Below are 22,912 nucleotides of genomic sequence, written 5' to 3' on the forward strand. Positions count from 1 at the left end.
ATTTGGGGTTGGGTGATGGGCAAGGTGTCATTAACCCCATGCTCAAGAACAATCAAGTTAATTAAACTATTCCCCCAGAGTCAAAATCAAGAGAACTATTCTTTTACATACCATGCAAAGCTCAAATAATATTACACCAAGAGACCACAGGTCTGATTTAGGGCCGGAAGGCAGAGGTTTCTCACACTGAGTGTGATCACTTGGTTTGCCTATCCCCTGTGCAATCACTTCAGGTGCCAGATATGATGGGTACCTAGAAAGATGCAGCAACATTAGATACTATCCTGTTTGTCCAAAAAGTGTTCCTATTCCATAATCAGAATAATTTGGCATTCTGAGAAACCAGAATACTGACTATTTTATTCAGTCAAAATCTACACATGGCAGCAAAGTTTCACTCCAGCATAGTGTTTATTACATAAAACGTCAAATCCCAATCACTAGTTCTGTCTTTTTGTGAAAGGAAACCTCAGCTTTAAAAGTGGTATGTTTACATGTCTTAGGGAAAACACACATTGAGTTTCTGCATTAGTATATTAAATAAATGTATCCTGGACTCATACTTAGGGATGGTGGCAGTATTCTTCTCCACTGATAGTGTATTCCCATCAAATAACTTTTGAATTTGCAAAAACAGTAACAAAAAGCGTTAAGGACACATGTTACCTTCTACTAGATAATTTTAAAATAGTATTATCATTTTTCTTTTTGTTAACAATTCACTATAATACCTAAAAAAATCTACAGCCATGTTTTGAAAGGAAACATCAGTTTCTTTTGGCCATGTATTTAAGAATCAGCTCAGTATTTCATTTGAAAATGACATGACACCTCAAAAAACCCAAAAGTGACAAAAACCTTACTGCAACAAAGTACTGGTTTGTAGTACAGTATGATCACTTGAAAATAAATCATAAAATTATAAAGAGACAGAAAGCCTACATTGGTATGCAATAGTAAAGTACTGGTTGTGCATTTCCCTAAGCTTGAAGTTAGGAATCCAAGTCATAGGGAACTATCAGTATCTGAAAGCAAATCTAGGGAATAAAGACTGACATCACAGACTTGTGATAACATGCTGGCATGGTACCCCTTCTCTATTTTTCATTCATCTCACCTAGTCAGATGACAACCTCTTTAGTGCCATTATCAGAAGCTTCTGTATAAGGGGTGCTCTAAACATTGTATGTTTCCTGCAAAAATACATCTCTGATACATTTGTACTGTGTAGCTAAATCCTTACCCTATAGGAAAATCAACATCAACACCTTGAGCAGTCATATGGTAGAGTCCGAATTTCGCCAACTTCACGTGTCCCTGAAAAAGGAAAAATAAACAATCAAGAGCAGCAGAATTCAACATTGGAAGAACCGTGTTTAAGTTAAAAAAGTTCAAAAAAAATTCAAAAATCATTTCAAAGTGCATTAGCTGTCAGAGGACAGAAACCTGTAAAAAGCACCCTTTTACATTTCTGTCTCATCTATTATGTAGAAGTTCACTGCAAGTTAAAGAGGTGCTTATTTCTAATGTTTTTACTTCTTAAGAGTAGTAAGTAAATCACTTTGTTTGGAAAACATCATAACTTTTTAAGTTACAGTATATTTTCAGTAATTGAAAAGGCTTAAATATGCCACTGAACATTTTTCCTCTTTGAAAACTGTTCAAAATCCTGTCTGACTCCTAGAGCTCCCTAAACATGATTAGGCTCCACTATTCCCTCAACTCTTCTCTTTACCCAGCCTTGCTTCTGTATACCTCCCACCAACTCACTACTATCTTGCTCTCCTTAACTGTATCAACACCTATTTCAAACAAACAATTTTTCTAGGTACTTTGTTTTTATTTGTGAAGACAGAAAGCTAACAACAAAAAGTTAGGCATAGAAGTTAAACTGAAGCCTTATTTCTGCTGGATTTTGAATTGCACTCAGCCAGCCTCCAGATGGTGCAACAGAGAAGGCTACATCAGAAAGTTTTCTACGGGCAGGGGAGAGCTTAAAAGTTTATTGTCTTACAGCCCTCTTCTGTTCTTTTAATGATTTTAGGAGTATCTTAAAATCGTAGAGTACTTTTGCATGTTGGAGCATTATTATGATATTCATTTGTTTACAACCATATAAAAATATACGTGTTCCTTATTTTTGTCCTCTTCTTTCTCTTTGCCTTCCAAGAGGAAGATCTAATTATTCTACCTAAACTGAGTAAAAAAAGGATGGACAGAGGAGTTATACAGACAGGTAAAACTCTTTAGCTGTTGGCTCTGATGAAGAAACTGCGCCAAGTACAATAGCATATATTAATTTCTCTCAACTTTTATGAGCAGAAATTATATTCCACACTGCCAACTCAATAGTCTGTGATAACAGAACAGATACTTAAATTTGAATAATTTAACATGAACAAAAAACTATCTTGATATCTTAAAAGTCAAGTATCATAGCACCGTGGAACACAAGAAATATTATTGACAGGTAATTAGCTATAAGAAGTATTTTTCTATTCAAACAGCTAGGAATGTCTTGTAACTAATTACAATGATGACAAGTAGACTTACATTACCATTTTGAGAAGAAAAGGGAGAAACAGTGTGTTTTGGGATAGAAGAAAATAGAAAAATAAATTCTGAAATACATTTGAAACATGTGAAAGGGAGGAAAACTGTAGTTTTAAAAAATAAACCATCTTTCCAGATACGCAATTTTTTTCCCTATTGGAAGGACTGTGACCATCCAGTCTCCATCTATGACACAGCACGGCACTTGTTAGCAGCAAACAAACCCATAGATTTATTTCTGTAGCTGTACCTTTCGATCCAAAAGAATATTGCAAGGGGAGAGTGCTCGGTGGACCATCCCATGTTCATTCATATATTGTAAACCTTGCAAAACCTCATATGCTATGCATAAGATCCTTGAAGAACTGAAAAAAAACAAACAAACCAACAACATGTTACAGTGAATGTTTTCCTTTTTAATCTGTAAAACTGTAGTGTTCCACAGCTACTCCAAACAAAAGTGAGACATTTACAATTCCAGAACAGTTTAAGGGATCAGCATTGAATATGGTGGGATAAGTTCAGTGCCATACACACCCCAAGACACACACATATCCTCAAAATCCCACAACTAGTTTTTTTCACCCTGAAATTGGTCCTTAGGAAATGTAGGAAATGCTGACAAGTATAGAATTCTCTCTGCAATAGAAACTCACCTAATCAGGGAAAAAAAATTCTCTACCCTCCCTTATTTTCATTTGCTCTTAAGTATTCTACTGATATTCATTAAAAAGTTCAGCTGAATAAGTTTTTGAAACTCAGATGTTAACTAGAGCTTATTCAGAAGACAGCATAGATGCCTGACTAGATCATACCTGTAGTCTTCAGTAATCTCAAAATCTAACATAAGAAAAAGAAAGGGCAGAAGACTGCATTTTCAGCACATTTTGTTTTACAGCCTTGGAAGTATCAACCTTACCATCTTTGTCAAGAAACTTACCATCTAAAGCATTTTGACATAGCTATGTATTTTGACAAAAGTTACCATTTACTTTAAGGACTGATAGCCTTAAAGAGGAGTTTCTGTGAGTAAGCAATCGGGAATTTGTACCAGATCACCAGTAACAGGCTTCCAAAGTGCACCCAAAATAAGAACAAAAGGCACAGATCTCATGTCACCCAGAGAGATTCCATTTAACTTTCTACTCTTCCTCATTCTGTCTACTCTCCCTCAGCCATTTCAGGTCTTTTTTGTATCTTTTCCTCTGCAGGCACTGGTTTGCACAACATCCAAAAGCAAAGCGTATCTACTTATAAAGACCTACATTTTTTTTTAAAAGACCATTCCTTTTTTTTTTTTTTCTTTGTATTTCATTGTTAAAGAATAACATACAACAGCATTCTGGAAGATATTCACCACCTTCTCTTGCTTGGTAAAAAACTTGTGCAACAGCAAAATGTGGAGGAGTATTACAGACTGATGACAGTGACAAGCCAACTATGTGACTAAACACCAAAATTAATTGCTTTATTCAACTTCATCAGCTGCTATTCATACCTGATGTAATGACAAAACTTTGTCACAAGAGTAAATAGGTAGATTTTGACAAAAGCTACACTTCAAACAAATTCTGAAACTAGTGCAACACAGAAATTCTGAAAAAAGCCATGACTAAGTTACCCTGCATGGAGCTATCCTCTAGGTCCTCACCTTTTTCCTAGGAGAGCTCTGTACTAATTTACAATAGTTGTGAATATATACTATTAAGATAAATTTTAAGCACAAAGGGAATCTGTTCTAACATATGTTCATACTGCTGTATCTTAGGTCATAGCATTTGAAAGTGATTCGCAAGGTCTTCGCAATTTGACCAAAACCTCATGGCTAATAACCACAAAACCAAACAACCATCTAGCTCCTCCCTCCCTAGCATCTCCCACCCCCAAGTTGAATACAACACCACAGCATCAGACACTATTGGCTGTGTACCTTTCCTCTCAGTCATTCTTGGGCACAGATATAAACGTGGTAAAACCATTACCTTAGAAGCCTTCAGCTTCCTTGTATATTTTTTTGCCTGCAATGCAAATACTAATAATAATGGTGGCAAACAGAATCCCCTCTCTCATTTTCTGCACAGCTTTGCAAAACAAGACATGAAAAATAAATGATGGAATATTCATGTTTCCTGTAAGGAAACAATTCCTTGTGAACAATTAGTACATCATGAGGTATTTTAGCCTAAACATTGTTTCTCTGTGTTAAAAAATAGAAGTAAATACGGCACATTGAAAAACCAAAAGTAACTATTGAAAGTGCAATTTGGTGGCCGTTTGCCGGCGGCATGCAGTGCGCTCTGCTGCCACCAGGGGGCTTCAGCCACCCATTTTTTTTCCGTGTTCTCTTGCAATTCATTAAAACCCCCCACCAGAACCCGGGATTCTTTGCTCTTTAAGATAAACCCTTCACGTCGTTACAACTATCAGGAACACACTAGTGATAACTATTTCTCCATGTGCATTCAATGCTCAGTGCTCTTAAACTCTTGATGCCACCCTGCCGGGCAGAAGCACTGAGCCAAGCACCTAACGCTGGCCCTTCAGGAGAGAGGGAACTCTGTGTAACAAACTCTGCATTGTGCTGCTGCACATCGTCTAGTTCTTATTTATTAGGGAAAATACACTGTGCGGTTACAACCCATGGGATTCGTATTTACTTGCAAAGGACCTGACAACTGCACTTACACAACTACACTTACTGCTGTTATCAAGCCCAAGAGACTTCTCTCCTTTAAACTCCCCATGGCCAAGCTCAGCAGATGTTCCCGGCCTCACTGGAGGTCACTACCAAGGCTGTCCCCTTGCTTCCATGGGTCTCTGTCCCAGTTTCTACAGCCACCGTCAACACTGCAAGCATTGCATCAGCCTTCGGCAAATGCAGACTCAAAGGCGCTGCAGACTTCAGGTTAACCTGACCTTTAAAAAACCCCCACAAATAGAAAAGAAAACAGTGTTATAAATGAGGAGGACACTTAAAAAATCCAATGTTGGTGGCAAGCTCTGAGCAGCTTCAGAAACTTTTTTCCCAATTAGCTGGAAGCCTGTTTTTCAATAGACTAGCTAGTGTTGAACTACAATAAATGTAGCCTTGTTTAGCTACTGGGCCTCTCGAGCTGCAGAGGTATCAGCACCTTCCTTTAACAGGAGATGGAGGGAAAAAACCAACAGCAAAAGCACTAGAAACAACACAGGAGATAAGGTGGCCAAATGTAAGGGTGGCCAGGTTTGACACCAATCATGCCACACCATTGACCTAAGGAGAGCCATAATGACAGTTGTATGGCATGAAGCAGCCTCTTCATCTCAGGAGCTGATGATGATGGTTGTGACTTCAAATTACAGTGAAGCAAATCACTCCCCTGCTTAAGGCAATACTGTAGGATGCAGCAAGTAAAAGCATGAAAGTGTGAGATGCACTGGAGTTTCCCAGCTCTTTCAACAAGACTTGTTTTAAGGTTATGTTCCTCTCCACCAGCAAGAAAAGAAACACAAATTTCTTTGCAAAAGGAACACACATTCAAGGAGCTGTCTGCATTTTTATCCTCAGTCTGGATACCAAAAACCCTATTCAGCTATAGCCTAGTCAGCTACGCCTCTGAAAAGGGGGTCTCTTCAAGTGAAAGGATTGCATATAGCTATAAAATCAAACTGGTTAAATTTAATGATTCTCCTGGTTTGGAGAAGAAACATAGCCATGAAAAGAGGTCATTTTGTGTTCCTTCATACCAGAGATCATGAATTAAAAGACTGTAAGGATTAAAATCAATACCAGGTTTGGGGCTATAACTTGAATGTATAGAAAAGGAAGCACAAACAAGAACTGTATTCCTCCCTCAGATTCATCCTGCAAGTAGGATGAGGAAAAAAAATCTCTACAAGTTGATATGAGTAAGTTGAGCCAACAGTACAAAACTCAGCATGGTTAAGAGAGGCATGTGCATGGCATTTGTGGGTGGAGAGAGAAGGGAAGTCGACTTAAAAAGACACAAAAAGGAGGATTGTTTTATTACCTCCAGAACTTGTCAGACCAAAAGCTATACCAGACAAATGACTAATTTCCACGCTCTAATAGTACACAGGTGGCTGCATTGTGCCTTCACAAAAAACATTAACTTTTCCACTTAGCAGCCAGCCTGATCTCCAGTCTGCTGAATTCTTACTGTTAAGGACACAAAGCTATTTTCTGGAAGTTTACTTCAGGAATAATAAACCTAACCTGTCAGGAAACAGATGTTTTAGCAGAGTTTCAATCTCTTGTGGTTCTGCAAACCCACTGATGAAATAATCTGATTACTTAGGAGACTGTTGTCAGTTTTTGGATTTAGACAGGTGCGGTGAGGAAGAAAAAATTCTTAGTGCACCCACTACACTCCCTGATCTGACTGAGAAGAGCTTCTGAGCCAAGGTGAAAGTGAAAATACTAGAAGAAGTTGGCATACCCAGAGTCTTACCTTTTTCAAAAGGATCAGATTTTAGCAGAGAGAGTGGGAAAGATGGATTTATCAAGAACCAAGTAAAGACAATAAACCCTGAAAATAATTAGGGGATTGGGGAGCTAAGAGTGAGCATACTCACCCAGTAGCAACTGAGCAGTACTTGGGAAGAAACATCTAAGGAGAACTGCCCAAGCCATAGGTCAACATAAACACAAGATTAAACAAAAAAAATTGAAACATTTAGAAATCAAAACTTTATGACAAAAATGTGGTATGCTAAATTCCAGCTAAAATAACCCCAACAGTATTACCTATATATTATTCAGTTTGAGTGGTTATTTATTAACTTATTATTTGTGATTAATGGGAATGATAATGCAGCTGCTGGTAGAAGTGGGAACTGGACTCCAAGATAGGATGCTCTACATCCACCTAGGACAATTTCTTGTAACTAATTTTTTCCATATTAGACAAAATTACTGGTCTTCCAAACCCCAAAACAGTCATACTAGCTCAGACCAAAAACTATTTGAGACCACTATCTTTTTTCAAAAAAAAAAAAAAAAAAGGCAGATGCCTAGGAGAGAGGGAATATGCAGCAAGCATATACGAAATTTTCATTGGTATTTTCCTGTCTTCTAACTTGCTCTAATCCAAGCTTATTTTCTGGGTGAAACAAAGGTTTGCTTCCTAAGCATCATGTCTTATAGTATCACCTACTAGTTCCTGTGGCAATTCACAGCCATCAAGAATTCTATTGGTAAAATGTCCCTGCTATTTCATCATTGCTTAACTCTGGAGCAGGAAAAACAGTTGTGGAAAAATGCATTTGACAGCCAGCAGCATGGTCGCTACATACACCACAGATTGCTGGAGGGAAAATCAAAACTACTTCACGCATGACATATTGAATACTTAAGAACAAGAGGACTGCAGATCACACAGCTGGAAATCGGAGATGGGTGGGTTTGGGACACTAGACATATTAAACTGTATGATTAAAAATATTCCAACATGAGAAAAGAAACAATGAAAAGAAGAGATAAATTTTCAGCATTCATGTCAATATCATGGAAGTTACAGGCTCACGCAACTTTCTTTTCCTCCAGTTTAAAGGAAAAATCAACGCCAACCCACACACAAACTCACTCCGTTATCTTTAAGAGAAGTGCATTCATGGCATTAACTGGAAATACATCTTCTCCATCCTTTTTTCAGTGCTACAATGGTTTATTAAGAATGAGTAATTTGGTATCTCAAAAGAGCTTCCTGTCATCTTACTGTGTCCAGTCCTACCTTCACCTAGACTACGTCATCTCCCCTTTTGATGACTGTGACCCAGGCAGAGGCAGCTATGATAGTGTAGGTAATCAGAACACAGTGATGTACCTGGACAGCAGGACAGGAGCAAAAACAACAGGCTGGAAGCAAAGTGAAGGCAGGAGCAAAATCTTGGGGAAAGGAGCAATATTTCTGGCTGTTACAAATACATTTGTGGTGTTTTTAACTGGTTATGGCCAGCTGTAAATTTCATTTCCTTTTATGCTTTTGTATCAGTCAACACAGAGCTACCAATCCAGTTTGTAGAAGGAATAAAGCTGTGCCTGGAAAGACAGTGCATGCAGTATTTAATAGACAATTCTGAGTAAGAATATTTCATGAAGTGAAATGAACAGAGGCCCCACCAGAATGTGAAAACACAGGACTGGTATCAGAAAGCAAGCCTCCTTGTAATTTACTTAACTGTACAGAGTCCTGTAATTTTGTAGGTACTAGAGATGTATATGTGGATTAGTATGAAGTCGTGTTTCTTCAGTGCAGTGGCAATTTAAGGAAAGAGGAAATAGGTAACAAAAACTGGAACCGGAATTAATTTTGACTTCTTTCAGGAAGGCAGGGTAATACCAAACAAGGTAAGATTATGTTGCCCATACCGTGTTGCTCAGTTTCTCTTTCCTCAGACTTACAGTTCATGGGTACATACTTAGTAATGCATGCTTAAGTAAGTCCTTTATTAAATCTGTGCATCTTGTTCTAACATTGTAATATTCTTGTAAAAAGTAAACTCTAGAGGAAGAGGACCTCAGCAACCAGAAGTCTCAAGAAACTTATGGCACTGATACACAGGAGCAAAAACATGGGTTCCTCTTCCAAAGCGGAGTGTCAGACAGGGTCTGCCCTGAGGAAGCACACCAGAGCAACACAAACCAGCAACATCATCAATCACTACCCATGAACTTGTGAAACTAATACACATTTGGAATCCAGGAAGGAGATTCATCACAAAAAAATTGTGTCTGTTCAAAGTGAAAGGGAACCAGGTTGTGAACAGATGTCATGTTTCTGAACTCATAAAAGTGACAGTATTTCAGTACAAGCAAAACTATAAAACAAAGAAAATGACATTTGCAGTTAGTTCCATTACTGCCAACAATGTGGATAGACTAGTTAGGAGTGGTGTGGCCAAGTGGTTCAGCAAAGGATAAAGTTTGGGTATAATCCCAGCTGAGACGATCACTATGCTGACCTCAAGAAAGCCATCTGACCTCCTTATTCCTCAATCAACCAGCTGGAAAACTGGATAAAAAGCAGAACCGGGTTGAAAACCAGATGTGCAGATAAATTGGGTCTTCCTGGGTAAATAAATTACAAAATACCCTATATAGAACATAAAGAGTTTGATGCAGGTGGGAATGGTTTATTTAGCACTTTATTATGTGTTTGATTAAAAAATGGCTCTGGGGACCAGGATTGTAAACACTGCCAATTTACTTGGAAATGCATTCACATTATCAGAATGAAATTAACTGGAAGGGAATGCAACAAACAGAGAGTAAGACACACACACAAAAAAAGAATTTTATAGACAAAGTCCTCAGAAGTCTCTAACTCATGGACAAGGTTATTTCACACAGGATATCTTCAACAAGTTTATATTGCTCACCTGAGGAAACTCAGAAAGTCCTTTCATTCCGTTTTTAAAGTTCTAAGGTGCAAGTATGACTTTAAAAGCAACACAGATGATGTTACACTTTTATGAAGGTCTCAACTTGTAATGTATGATAAAAGTCCATAAAACAACAGATGAAGGCACATCTTCATATATATAGAAGAACAATTTCATATATAGAGCAGATTGAATACAAAATTTTTTATCAGACAGGTGATTTTTCAGATCATTATCACTCTGAATGAATTAAGTCATAAGCCAAAAATTTTCAAACACTGCGCCTTGAATTCCTTTAAGACATCCAGCATTCATCCCAAAAAATGGGAGAGCAAATGAACAAGGTAGTTTTGAAAAGCAGAGTACACGTTATAAAGCATTATTTTAATGAAACTTCTAGTGCCATCCTGTTTAATGCACAGAACAGGAATGACAGTCCATATTCCCAGTTTTTGATCTTGCCCCTGATTAACTTCTAAGAAGTTTTTTTTGCATCTTAGCCGCAGCTGGCTCATATGTAAAACATGTAATAGTGATACTTTTTACATTGGACCAAAAAGTGCAATGAAATAAATGATTTCAACTACTAGATACAAAGATTAGGTAAAGTAGCCCTGATTTAAAACCCCATCAGAGACTCTGCATTCTTAACACTGACTATACACTCTGAGTAACATAATAGAACTAGATACACAGTGATGGGTCCCTAAACTCATTATACAAAGAGATAGATTCCCTCATTCTTATTGTGGTACCCTAGGTGGATCAGAAAAACCTGAGCAATGAAAAATTTTAAAAGAAAAGCTGAAAATGAAGTGAAATTATTGATGCAGTTAATGTTGTTGCAGCTGCGGGGCAGTATGAACTGAACTGACAGCTCTAGAAATCATAACTTAGCTGACAGTAAATAATGCTGTCCTTGCAGTCAGAGAGGATTGATTTTTTTAAAATTAATTTCTGCAGGCATCTCTATGAGAGGATTAAGCATTATTAACAAGCCGCTTTCCTAATTAAACCCCTTCTCCCCCATCTTACAAATTGGCAACAGAACTTTCAGAGCTATGAACAAATCTTGCAACACTGCAGAGATCTTTCCCCAAAGCCAGGCACTCTATGTAAATTAGATTTTGCAACAGTGTTACTTCAACAAATAACTTGACCGTACCATATCTAAAAAGAAAAAAAAATCTAAATATTTAAGGTGAAATGCCTACCTAGGTATGTTTTAGTGTTAGCTCAAAAAATCTGGATCCCTATATCAATGGTACAGACACTGCTAAAAAGTGAAACAGAACAGAAAGTTTCAAAAGAAGAACAGCCTGCAAATTCAAGTGATCAAAGGGTCTTTACAACTAGGCCAATAAGCAATGGTGCTGTTAGGAATTTCATAGCTAACAACTAATCTTGCAAAAGCCATTAGGGAGTGCATCACTTTGATCTATAAACCAGTACATGTCATCACAACAGGCAGAAAACACCTATCTAGAGAGGTAACCATAAAGTTACATGTAGACCAAGCAGATGCCTGTGACTATAAATTAGAAATTTATCAATCAGCATACAATTAAGACCAAATTTTCTTGAAAGTGACATGAGAAATGCGATCACCAAAGGGGAAAATACAGAGGGATACAGTTGCATGTAGGAGAAATCCACACACCAAAATTTACCAGACTAAAGGGCAAGAGAAGCAGAACCAACTGTAAATATGCAGGACTACTCCCAAATACATAGGTAGGATGGCTGGCAAAACATAAAACAAGAAGTACTGGAAATACAGGAAATCACACTTTTGCAGGGGCTGGACAGTGCTGATTACATAAAAATATCAGGCATTAGACAAGCACAGAAGAAAGACCAGTTCATGCTTGACTTGAAGAGCTCTCAAGCTTTACCACCTTGACTTCGAAGAACCACCAAGGGCCATAGCTGCCTCTGCTGACTGTACAGCACCAGCTCTGTGGTATTGGATACTCACAGCTAATTTACAGTAAGTATCAGTTTTGTGTATACAGTGACGAGTAACAATATGCATGAGCTAACCTTTAGCAAGATGTGTACTGCTAATGAATGAAATCAACATTTTAAACCTTAAAATTAGCCTGATCTGCCAGCCTTCTAAACACTCCCATCACAACAATGTCCAATGCCCTGGTACCTATCTAGTTATACACCCAAGAAGAGAATATCCATATGCACAGAAGAAACAAGTCTGAAACCACAATGACGTTAGAGATGTTTGCAAGCATATCAATGCATCTAAATAAACCAGCTGTCTGATCCCTAATTAGTGACAAACGCTCCCTTGAAGACATTGCTCAGTAGTCCAAAAGCAAGAACTAGCACTTTAGAAAATAAAATCCCTTTCTAGAAGGATGCACAATAAAGTAAGTTTTACAAGTGTTCACTCTTCCTTTTTTTTTTCCTTTCTAAAAGCAGGACGAAGTGTCAAACACTGTATTTTGTTAGAATAACCATATACTAACCACATCTTGTTCTCACAGTCTACAGCAATTTTTATGCTAAGCACAACTATCATAAATCAACATTAAGATTAATAACGTACTTTAAATCCCCTAAGATTTGCACAGGACAAATTTGACATATGGTTTTTCAGCCATTAGCTCATTAGTAGTAATTTGCTCATTAATGCAGAATGGAATTTTAACATGATCCTTACACAATTCCTTGCAGAAATATCTTTGCAGGATGAAGCCACCCTCCCACTGAGGATGGTGTTTTGTCTGTTTGAAACTCAACATCCTCTTTCACTAGAAACTGTAGACTCAAAACTCTCCAGTACTTTTGTTCTCAATTAACTCAGCATAACTCATCTTCAGCTCAAGATCTTTAATACTGCTTTTAGCACGGAAATCTGTATGAAGTGTCTACAAGAAACTACAGAAAAAGCATAGTTGAACAAAAGGTTGAAATAATCATACTTTTTCTCCCATCTACAGACTTTATATTGTCATGGTCTAAGCCCAGCTGGAAATTAATCACCACGCAGCCATTCTCTCAACCTCCCTCTCTCCCCCCCACCTCAGTGGATTGGGAAGAAGAATCAAAGCAAAGCTTGTAGGTTGAGATAAGATTAGTGTCATAATTGAGAATAAAGTAAAATACAGTAATAATGGTAAATGATAATAATATTTGTAATAAAAAGGGAAAAACTAGCGATGCACAGTGCAGTTGCTCCCCACGCACTGACCGATGCCAGAGCCCCTTCCCAGACCCAGGCTGGCCGCCCGTCCACGTAACCCCCAGCTGATGTGCTGGGCACGACGTGCTGTGGAAGATCCCACGGGTCAGTTTGGGTCACCTGTCCCAGCTCTGCTCCCTCCCAGTTTCTTTTGTGTACCTCCTCACTGGCAGAGCATGAGCCAAGGAAAGATGTCCTTGACTCAGGATAAACATGACTTAGTAAAAAACCAAAACATCAGTGTGTCATCAACACCATTCTCATTCCAAATCCAAAACACGGCACTGTAACAGCTACTGAAAGGAAAATAACTGTACCCTAGCTGAAACCAGGACAAGAATATACAGCTATCATATCTACATTTTAATAGCAAGAGGCAGAGACTTTCATAACCTCAAAGAGTAGGATTCTTCTCTTTTCTTTTTTTTCCTGGAAAAGAAGAAGATAAGAAACAAGTGTGCACTCCCTGTTATGTTTCACATGTAAGGAGGAAACGTGTTCTGAAAAGTCTTTGCGCTGCCATCAAACAGTGCAGCCAACTATACAGGCAAAATACCTAAAAAGATCACTCAAACATCAAGAACAACAATGTTCACCTCAAATGCCTCATGCAAGCTGCACCCATTTTCCATTCCAAACAACTGTCTTCTTGTGAGAGGAAAGGCAATCACAGGAGACAACCTATGCTAAAAGGAACATTACAGGAAGATTTGCAGTCAGGCTAAAAATTACTTACAGAAAAAACCCAATACTTCTATATGAAGAAAAGCATAATTGGACAATATAAAACAAGTCCAGACTAACAGATCTTTCATCATAGCTTTGCAAGTAAAGCATTATGAAGAAAGTAAATAAAAAGTCTACAGACACTAAACGCCCAAACTACAGAACTTCACACATGCTTAGGAGAAAAAAAACTTTCAGTTTATTAATGCTACTTCATTTTACTATTACATAATTTATCCTTGCCAAATTCAGCCTTATTATGATATATGGATTTCTTACGTGAAATTCCAACACAGACTTGATTCAAAGCAGAATACACTCATCCCATGAAGCTCTGCTCATATGCAGCCCTTCAAGTCAAATCATGTAAAACCTTCAGCCCTTTGATGACTTGCACCTGTTTTAAAAATATTTTTGAAGAATGTCTGGCTGCTCAGAAATTGTTTCCCCCCATCTTATAACTTCTGTACCACAGTTGCACGTCAATTTTGCCAAAAGCACACTAACAGCAATGATGGCATGAAGAACTCTAGTCCAATCAATGAACAGACAACTGTTTAATACAGCCAAATAAAATCTACTCATCCGAATCCATCAGATCATGTTTTCTCCAAACTAGTAAACAGCTGCAGACACAGTCTGCTTCCCATCAAACGTTTCATGTATAACAAACTATACCTTGTATCTCTGATGGTCCACTAGTAATTCTTCAATACCATGACTTTCAAAACATATGACAACTATATTTTATTGAAGAAAGGAATAGACTTAGACTGTCCAAGCCACAAATTGAAGACCAATCCAGAAACTGTACTGTAGGTGCCAAAAGTCTGCTGAATGTCAGTATTTGCTGGCATTTTTATTGTTATGAACACAAGTGCAGACCAACTTCTTCAAAGAAGAAACACACTTCAAGCATGACAGAAAAGGAAATGCTCACAACTCCTTTTATAACAGCACAGGAGCAGAGAAAATAATTCCTTTAACACTGTCTGGAAAAGGTATCTCAAAGGAGTAGTTGGAAATGTGTTTAAAAGATGGGGGACCTTAAGGATAAATGTACATCCCACATTCTGGTCTTTGAAATCAACAGTGCTAAAATAACTAGCAACTCGGAAAAGCTAAAATTTTGATTGCCACTACCTTCAGTGAGACTGTTAAAGTATAAAACATCAACCTGCCATAACTTTTTGTGACTTATTTTCAATTCATTCACAAGAAAAAAATCCTTGTATGTGCAAGAAGACAGGAAGCCAGCTAGACTGAGACACATTTTCAAATCTCTGAACAGCAATAAACCATGATGAGCTTAAATCAGGTATTTACTATTTTTGTGCAACTATACATATATTCCCAGCCCTTTAAACATTTAACTGAACATACTTCAGAGAGCTGATTTGGCACTGGTGTGACTATTATAAACTGAAATGAAGTGCATCCTTGCAGTCAGCACAACAACACATAGGACACCAAATCAAGAATGTACAAGCAGGAAACAACGACCCAGACTACAATCTCTCTCTGAGAGGACAATGGAGACTAGTCTGGTGAAACATGGGATATCAGTGCCTAAAATTCTTATCCTACCCTTATCATACCATATCCATGGTTGCAGCCTGAATTTCCTGTGGCACACAACTCCAAAAGAGCTCCCCTGCTGTTACTGTGATGCCCTACGGAAGCACAGTAAAGAAAATTAGGATTAATGTCGCTTTTAGAAGCATTAATTGTAGTTACAATGTCCACATGGCTATCCTCTGAAACAGAAAACACTAAAGAGCTGTATTAAATTCCTTTTCTGTACCTGGTTACCTACAGTAAGAATTGTGATGAGCCAACACTCATTTCCTCCCTTTGAGAGTTCTTGAAATTTACCTGATAGGAGTTCTAACAGCAGCAGGTGTTTATTCCAGGATCCCAAATATGCAACACTCAAAGCAGAAAATAATCTGGCCATAAATTACCAAACACTTACTTGCATTAATCTTTGAAAATGAAGTTGAGCATGTTAATTTTGAGGACAATGACAAACTATCTCTGCAGTTCCTGGGGACTGCTGACATGGTATTGTTAGGTAATGAATGAATGAATTCTTGAATATATCACAAGTCCAATTTCTAGAAAATGTTTGGTGGTATGCTCAGTAAAATGACTTTCTGAACTGTGACAGAGCAGATAAAGCAAACAGTTGAAGCTCTAATTTCCAGTGTTTGATCCCTATGTGCAACTGATTTATTAGAATTAGAAAACCTGGGGAAAGTCTGAAGGTAATTGAAGAAAAAACATTGCTACATTTCTTTTTTTAAAATATAATTCATATATTAAGGAATGTATGCTACACCTGATGCATGACTTCAGCAAAGATTAACTGCAAATAACTACCAAACAGCTGTATGGCCTGTTTTCCAAAATGTATAGAAAGACAGACAGTCCATAATGTAATGTCTTGAATTTCAGGACTAACATAGTAGAAGATTTCCTGCTGATTTTACATCAGCTTGTGGTACAGGTGCAAAGGACTTAGGTTACTGGCAAGTGTAAGGGAAATTAATCTAGGAACCAGAAGAGTAGTTTCTCACATTCCATGAACAGTTTATAAAATTAATTGCAATAGCACACACATCAACTCCGGATGTGTAGCCAGCGATGCTATCACTGACCAATGCAATCAGAATTCATAAAAAAGCCAAATACTTCCTCCAATAGTAATTGATACAGACAGATCACATAACCAATAACTGGGCATTGGTCCATCCAACTTATTTCTGGAAATTTCTGGGTCTCCATAGGAACAAAAAAATCTGTTTTCATAAAAAAAACAGAAGTAAAAGGAAAACATCAGTTTTGCAAGAAACTTCATTTGAAGTGAACATAATTTATCCTTTAGCTACTACTGCAAAAGCTGTAATTTACAGTAGATGAATCACTAATGTCTCTTAATACTATGGATACACATACAGACTATATTTTAGCCCTATACCTCAGGTGGTACAACTTCCAGAAGAAATCCCAACTGGCTCATTAAAAGAAAGACCAGATAATAGAATAATTTACTACAGTAAAAACTATCTCAAGACAAGAGGAAAAAAATAAAGCCAGGCTTTGTGCAACTACTCTCAATTGAGACACCGCTCAAAGAGCTGAGCTAACACCACAAACTATGTAACTTCCTTCAGCATGCCAAAACCCACAGTTGCATACCTTAGAAAGCTATCTAAAAAAACCTAAAAAATCCTTCTGGATGCCACAAGAGACATGCTACTATAGAAGGGCATAATGGATGTGCATATAGACCACATCTGTTATCTGAGGAAGTCTTGTCAGAGAATCTGAGTAAGCATACTGCATCAAGCAATTCAAAGCAAATTGAAATAGCTACATGCAAGTTTTTTCCAAACAGTCTAGAAGTAAGCAAGCAGTCTGGACTATTTCTCATCTGACAGTAAGACACACATGCTCAAAGAACAGTGTGAGAACTGAATTTAAAAGAATGAAAAGAGCTTCTGATGCTTTAACTTTCTCTGGAACTTTGCACATTAGGAACCTGATGCAAAATTGTTTGAAGAACTATAGCGTATATCACACATGAAAAACCCTTTATGCCTAACTACCTCTATCTTAAGAAAAAAATGGAAGCTAACACTCCTCAAGCTACAGCCCTCTGCAACACACACTCATACAAGTTCAAGTTCACAAAATGCTAACACAAACACAAGGCATTTAGATGTATCTCTGCCAGACATTGTTAGCATTCTATTTAGGGACTGCAAGGCTCAAAAGGCTAGAGATCCAGTATTATTCCATTTATACATAGCTAACTTAGGATGGACGACAGGAAGTCACAGTAGCATAGTACCTTATTGAACACAGCCCACCTGAGATGCCTCATGTTAACCAGGAAGACAAAAAAATTGTCAATTATTTTACTGAGTAATTATCATCTCTATGTTTGCATAAATATCAAGAGTGATGAAACCTAACACTTGATATAAACTTTAGAAATGAAACTGAATTTTTCTAAATGTGTTTTATATTTATGTATTTTCCGTGTTCTTAACCAGCCAGTTAGCAGGAAATGCCTTACTATCCAATGGAAATAATGTTAATCTCCTTCCACTCTTCACATTTTCTGTGTTACATATTATCTTGGACAAGATACCACTTCTTCGTTTCAAAGATAATAGTGATAGATTTCAAAATGGCAGTTAACACTTTTTGCAACAAGCCTGACAATGAGTTTGGGTTTTTGCTTATTTCTTTAAAGATAAAGCTCAACTATTCTACACCTCTTACTATTTAAGCAAATAGTCCTGACAGCCTTTGGACTTGGTTTGGACCAAAGCCTTGCTGAAGTGACTACATAAACCCAAATTCAAATCACTTATTAGCACTCTGGCATAATATCTTGTCCACCTTCTGGATGATAAATTAGTAGATTTCTACAAATAAAAAACACACAACAAATTCCATCCATTCTGGTGGAAGTTGTATTTCATCACCTAGCAGACTTAACTTTCTAAGAATTGATGCGAAGATTCCTTATCCTGCCATAGGTCTGATTTTATTCTTAAAAAGAAACCCCAAGACTACAGTATAAGTTACAATATATTTCAATTATAAGCAAGTTCCCCATAACAAAATTTCACAGAAATGAGTACTCTCTCTTTGGGTGCATATTTTGTCTGACAAACAATGTCTTTAGGTTAAACTTTAACAGAATGAAATTTATATAAACCAGTAAAGTTAAAAGATGGTCCAGAATTTTGCCACAGATGAGATGTAAAATAATGATGAGTGGATTTGAGTTAGCTTGACACCTCACCTGACAGGCTTTCTTTCTCGTAGCAAATCTTCCAGACTCTTTTCACAGTGTTCAGCCGCCACAACCAGTCTCTCTAATTGGTAAACAAAAAAGTGTAAGAGGACTGGAATCCAAATGAAACTCTGAGAGTACAGACTTCTCACTCTACCTATCTGGCAGATATTAAAGTATTTTGACATACGTTGTACAGAAAATTACACACAATTAAATGTTACAAGATGTACAACTTACTGATAACACCACTAGTTTTTATTTATGAGATACAGGAAATTATCTTTCCAGTTTCCTCATGCAAAGCACTGTCAATCCAACCATCCATGCATCCAGTAATCTCCCAACAAATATTGAAGCCCTCAGCCAATGTCAGTCAGATTTGACTGAACAGAGGTCTCAAAGATGAGCATATATAAATTTGCAGAAATCTGTGGCTGGGTTGATGAAAGAAACTCAAAGCAACCCCAGCTTTGAGAAAAGGGACTCAGGGTGAGCACAGGAGCTTCAGTCCTGATGGGCCAATGAGCACATTATGAGCTCTAGCACCTCTTGCCCAACACGAAGCTGTAGGGATCCCACATGTTCTGGACATTGATGGGCTGGCTCTGAACATAAAGGGAAAACCAAAACTACTGTTGCACTGAAGACAACAACCATGCAGTAGGGAAAGACAAAGGTATAAGATGTTACAGGGGCATGTGAGAAAACCACTAAAGAAGCTTTGCTACTTCCACTAACCCAGCAGTCAATGTTCACATTCAAAGCCAAATCAAACTAAACTATTACAAACATTTTTGTAACATGACTGTTACAGTAAGATGAAGATGGAAAATTAAGGAACACAAGTCATCACATTAAAGCTGGAAAGCTTGTTACACAACTCTGTTTCTCCTTTTTCAAATCAAAAGACCATTTAAGCTTGCTTTGGAAGGAAAAAAATTGAGATTGTCTTCTACAATGCTAACAAAGATTCGAAAAAAGTTTACTTTTACAGAAAAAAAAATCCATCAGAATGTTTTAATTTTATATTCCCCCCTCGGAAGTCTTTTTTGGGGGAATTCATACATCTAATTTTTTTTGCATTGTTTTCCTAGTCTGCTCTCACATTTCTCTGCAATAGTAGAAACTGATGTTTGCAAAAAAAATCTCCACAAACATTAAAATCATTAGGCATAGGACTGACACACGGAGAATTCTGTCAGTATCGAAATGACAAAATTTGCCACTAAATTTCCCATGTTATTTCAAAATTATTAGCTGCCATTCTAACCACTGTTAAAACAGAACACTCTCCTGACTTCATGGTTAGACATTTTATTTGCTATCCTTCAAGTTACTTTAACTATAAGAAGGTTTTTTTTTTTCTCCATTTTTATAAACACACATGAATTTTCATGTGATTTACTCTTTGTTGTAAAAAAGGCCAAGTTTAATTATTATTTATTAAATGTTATGTTAGTTAATACTTCCTAATCTTTCATCCCAAACAATATTGTGAGAAAATCCCAGTTTTTGTTTCAAGAGATACTAGTAAATACAAATGAAAATTATTAAATTTTCTAGACCTCCTGACTGCGTAAGTAAAAAATTACATGTTGAGGGCAAAGGAAAACACATAAAGAACTCCCTGACTCATAGAATACTTCAGTATCTGGAGTTGGCAATATCCTAATTTTGTAAAAATCTGAAGCATTCCATCATACTGCATTCTAAAGGGGAAAAAATTACTTGCTCTACTTTATGAGACCCTGTAGCTAATCAAATACATACAATGCACTTTTGTATGAGAGCATTGTTGATTTAAAAGTTAAAGGTGGCAATGACTTAAATTCTCACAGGTGTTGCAGCCTTTTTGTGGAAATTAAGTGCTGTAGTCCTGCTGAGCTTGCAACAGAATATCTAGAGCAGAAAGAAACAACTGAAGTTTTATTTGAGCTAACAATAAGTGTGATAACAGGTACTGAAAAAAATCCCAAACCTGTACTGGAATAAAGTAACCATTAGTGGGAGAAATCTTGAAGAAATCAAAAGATAATAATAATACAGGAAGCTTGCAGCCAGCACATGAGATGACAACACCAGCTGCAAATCAAGTACAAGAAACCTAACCACCACATGAAAATGTTCACAAGATGAACATGAACATGGGTTAGGAGTTCACCATCAAAAATACATGTATTTCTATATTCCACACAAAGACATGGCAGAGCAATTGAGTACAGGAATTTTAGTGAGGTATAAAAAGAAGAAAGCGCTCTTCTTTTACCAGTTAATGTAACACAAAACAGAACAGACAACCAATCTCTGCTTTTGAGTCTATCAAGAAGGCACAAAAGGACTAATACTGCTGGTCATAGCAAAGGTATTCAAGAATTTTGAGACTGAAAACTGGCCACTTTCTGGTGCTATGAAGGCAGTATTCTGCTCAGTCACCTTAAATTATATTGTCACCAAAAAACCCCAAAACCAAAACTACAATCATACACAAAATTTGTTCATTGAACAGATACTCACCATGTTTACCTCTGGTGATGTCAACATACTGGCAAAGTCTGGGATGGGTGATTGTTTTAAGGATTTGAAATCTCCCCAGAATTTTTATGGAGTTAGGTGTTAGAGGGAGGCCATTACTTCCACAGACATCATGTGGCAGAGCTGAGGCAAAGAAGGTGGAGGCACCCATCACAGTGTCTTTTAAAGGAAACATATTTTTCACACAATCTTAAGCTCTTCGGAGCTATTCGTGTTCCTTAAATAGAGAAAGCAGAGTAAAAATTTATCAGCAAAAGATACAGACTCAAGTTACTAGTTATTTACTAAATAATGCAATTAAAATGTTTTTCTTTTCCTCAGGAAGTCACACAGGAGAAACAGAACACTTAACAATTTGGTGTCTCAAAATTATTCTAAGGGAACAATCTTCTTCAAAGCACAAAATTCCCAGTAAAAAACTACTAAATTTATTTGTGAATCCCAACTGAGAGCAACTCCACATAGGTTGCACAAAGATCCCTACACACCAAACTTATTTACTAAGTCTATACAAATGGAAATTATGAAAGATACCTTCTATTTTAACTAATACAGTCCAACTTAAGATACAAAACAAATATAAAAGACTGATCTCATTTGTGGTTTTTCCCCCCCCAAAGAAACAGACATGAGATACGTACTTTTACATTCTAATAAATATAACCATATTAAATATGAATGTATAATATTAAGGATCAAACTTTAAAAAGGAAGAAAAATCTGAAACAGCTTTGAGCACTGAAATATTTATTATATTATTTGTATTAAAAGTCTTATTTGTAAAGATTCAATACTTTCATATCTCATGAATATTTCATAGTTTTTTGCAGATGATTTATTTTACGATGTGAACAATGCACACTACAGTTAGAATTTTCCATTGGAAAGACATCAGTTGGACTGAGTGCAAGCACAAAGATTCATTGGCGTGTAGCAGGTTCCAACTGGAAACCTTTAACAGCGTATTTATAATAAGAACCCCCATTTTTTATTATTCATTAACATTCCACGTTAAGAAACATCAAGTCTGCCAAATAAACTATTCGGTTTCAGAAAGAAAATATATATTATAGGTTACAGATGCAATCATAATCTTGCTTGACACAATGGTCCTCTAATGCTTGCTCTAAAAGAAAACAAAACCAGGTTATTACAATCAGAGTGGAGGTAAGGAGGAGTAAGATTATGTCTAGCAGCAAGATATATTATGTCTCTAAGAAGGTAAATAGGTACATATATATATTGTGTACAATATATTTACGGAGGTAAAATGTTCTCATTTTTACCATAGAAAAATGTTAGAGAATACTTCTCTAATACATTGTACCTGCATTCAGCTGACACTTAGAAAGGAATTTTAATGAAAAGAATTATTAAATACTATCAATTCAATAACTAGTTTAAGTGATTAAACTTTCCTTGCACTCCAGATCATTTGGCTTACAAGGAGGAATTTACAGCACCTACAATGTGTTCAAGTAGGTAACTGCAGACTTTTCACTCTGCTCCTTTGGTTAGAAACCAGATGGGCAAAAAGCAAGACATCAGATAACCAAACAAACTTTCCTGTTGCCTACCTAAAGGAATCAATAAAGAATTTTAAAAGGTATGCAATAAACCACATTCTCTTACTACATAATTAATTCCAGGGAAACCAAGAAAGCAATGAAAAAAGTTTTCTCTCATGATGATGGAAACCA

The 22,912-nt window shown here is 36.9% G+C and overlaps 1 protein-coding gene across 1 annotated transcript in view; it reads right to left on the reverse strand.

Annotated features, from left to right (window-relative positions):
• Positions 1 to 22,912, reverse strand: part of TBCK (TBC1 domain containing kinase) — a 94,545-nt gene that overhangs the window by 68,655 nt on the left and 2,978 nt on the right. Inside the window, exons 2-6 of the mRNA XM_048302810.1 lie at positions 21,195 to 21,429; positions 18,687 to 18,759; positions 2,804 to 2,918; positions 1,244 to 1,317; positions 112 to 253 (exon numbers count right to left, since the gene is read on the reverse strand). Coding sequence (XP_048158767.1) covers positions 112 to 253; positions 1,244 to 1,317; positions 2,804 to 2,918; positions 18,687 to 18,759; positions 21,195 to 21,387 — 597 coding nt within the window. The 5' untranslated portion in view covers positions 21,388 to 21,429. The remainder of the gene's footprint in view (positions 1 to 111; positions 254 to 1,243; positions 1,318 to 2,803; positions 2,919 to 18,686; positions 18,760 to 21,194; positions 21,430 to 22,912) is intronic.

The sequence above is a fragment of the Corvus hawaiiensis genome, chromosome 5, assembly GCF_020740725.1.
Source record: "Corvus hawaiiensis isolate bCorHaw1 chromosome 5, bCorHaw1.pri.cur, whole genome shotgun sequence".
Lineage (NCBI taxonomy): Eukaryota > Metazoa > Chordata > Aves > Passeriformes > Corvidae > Corvus > Corvus hawaiiensis.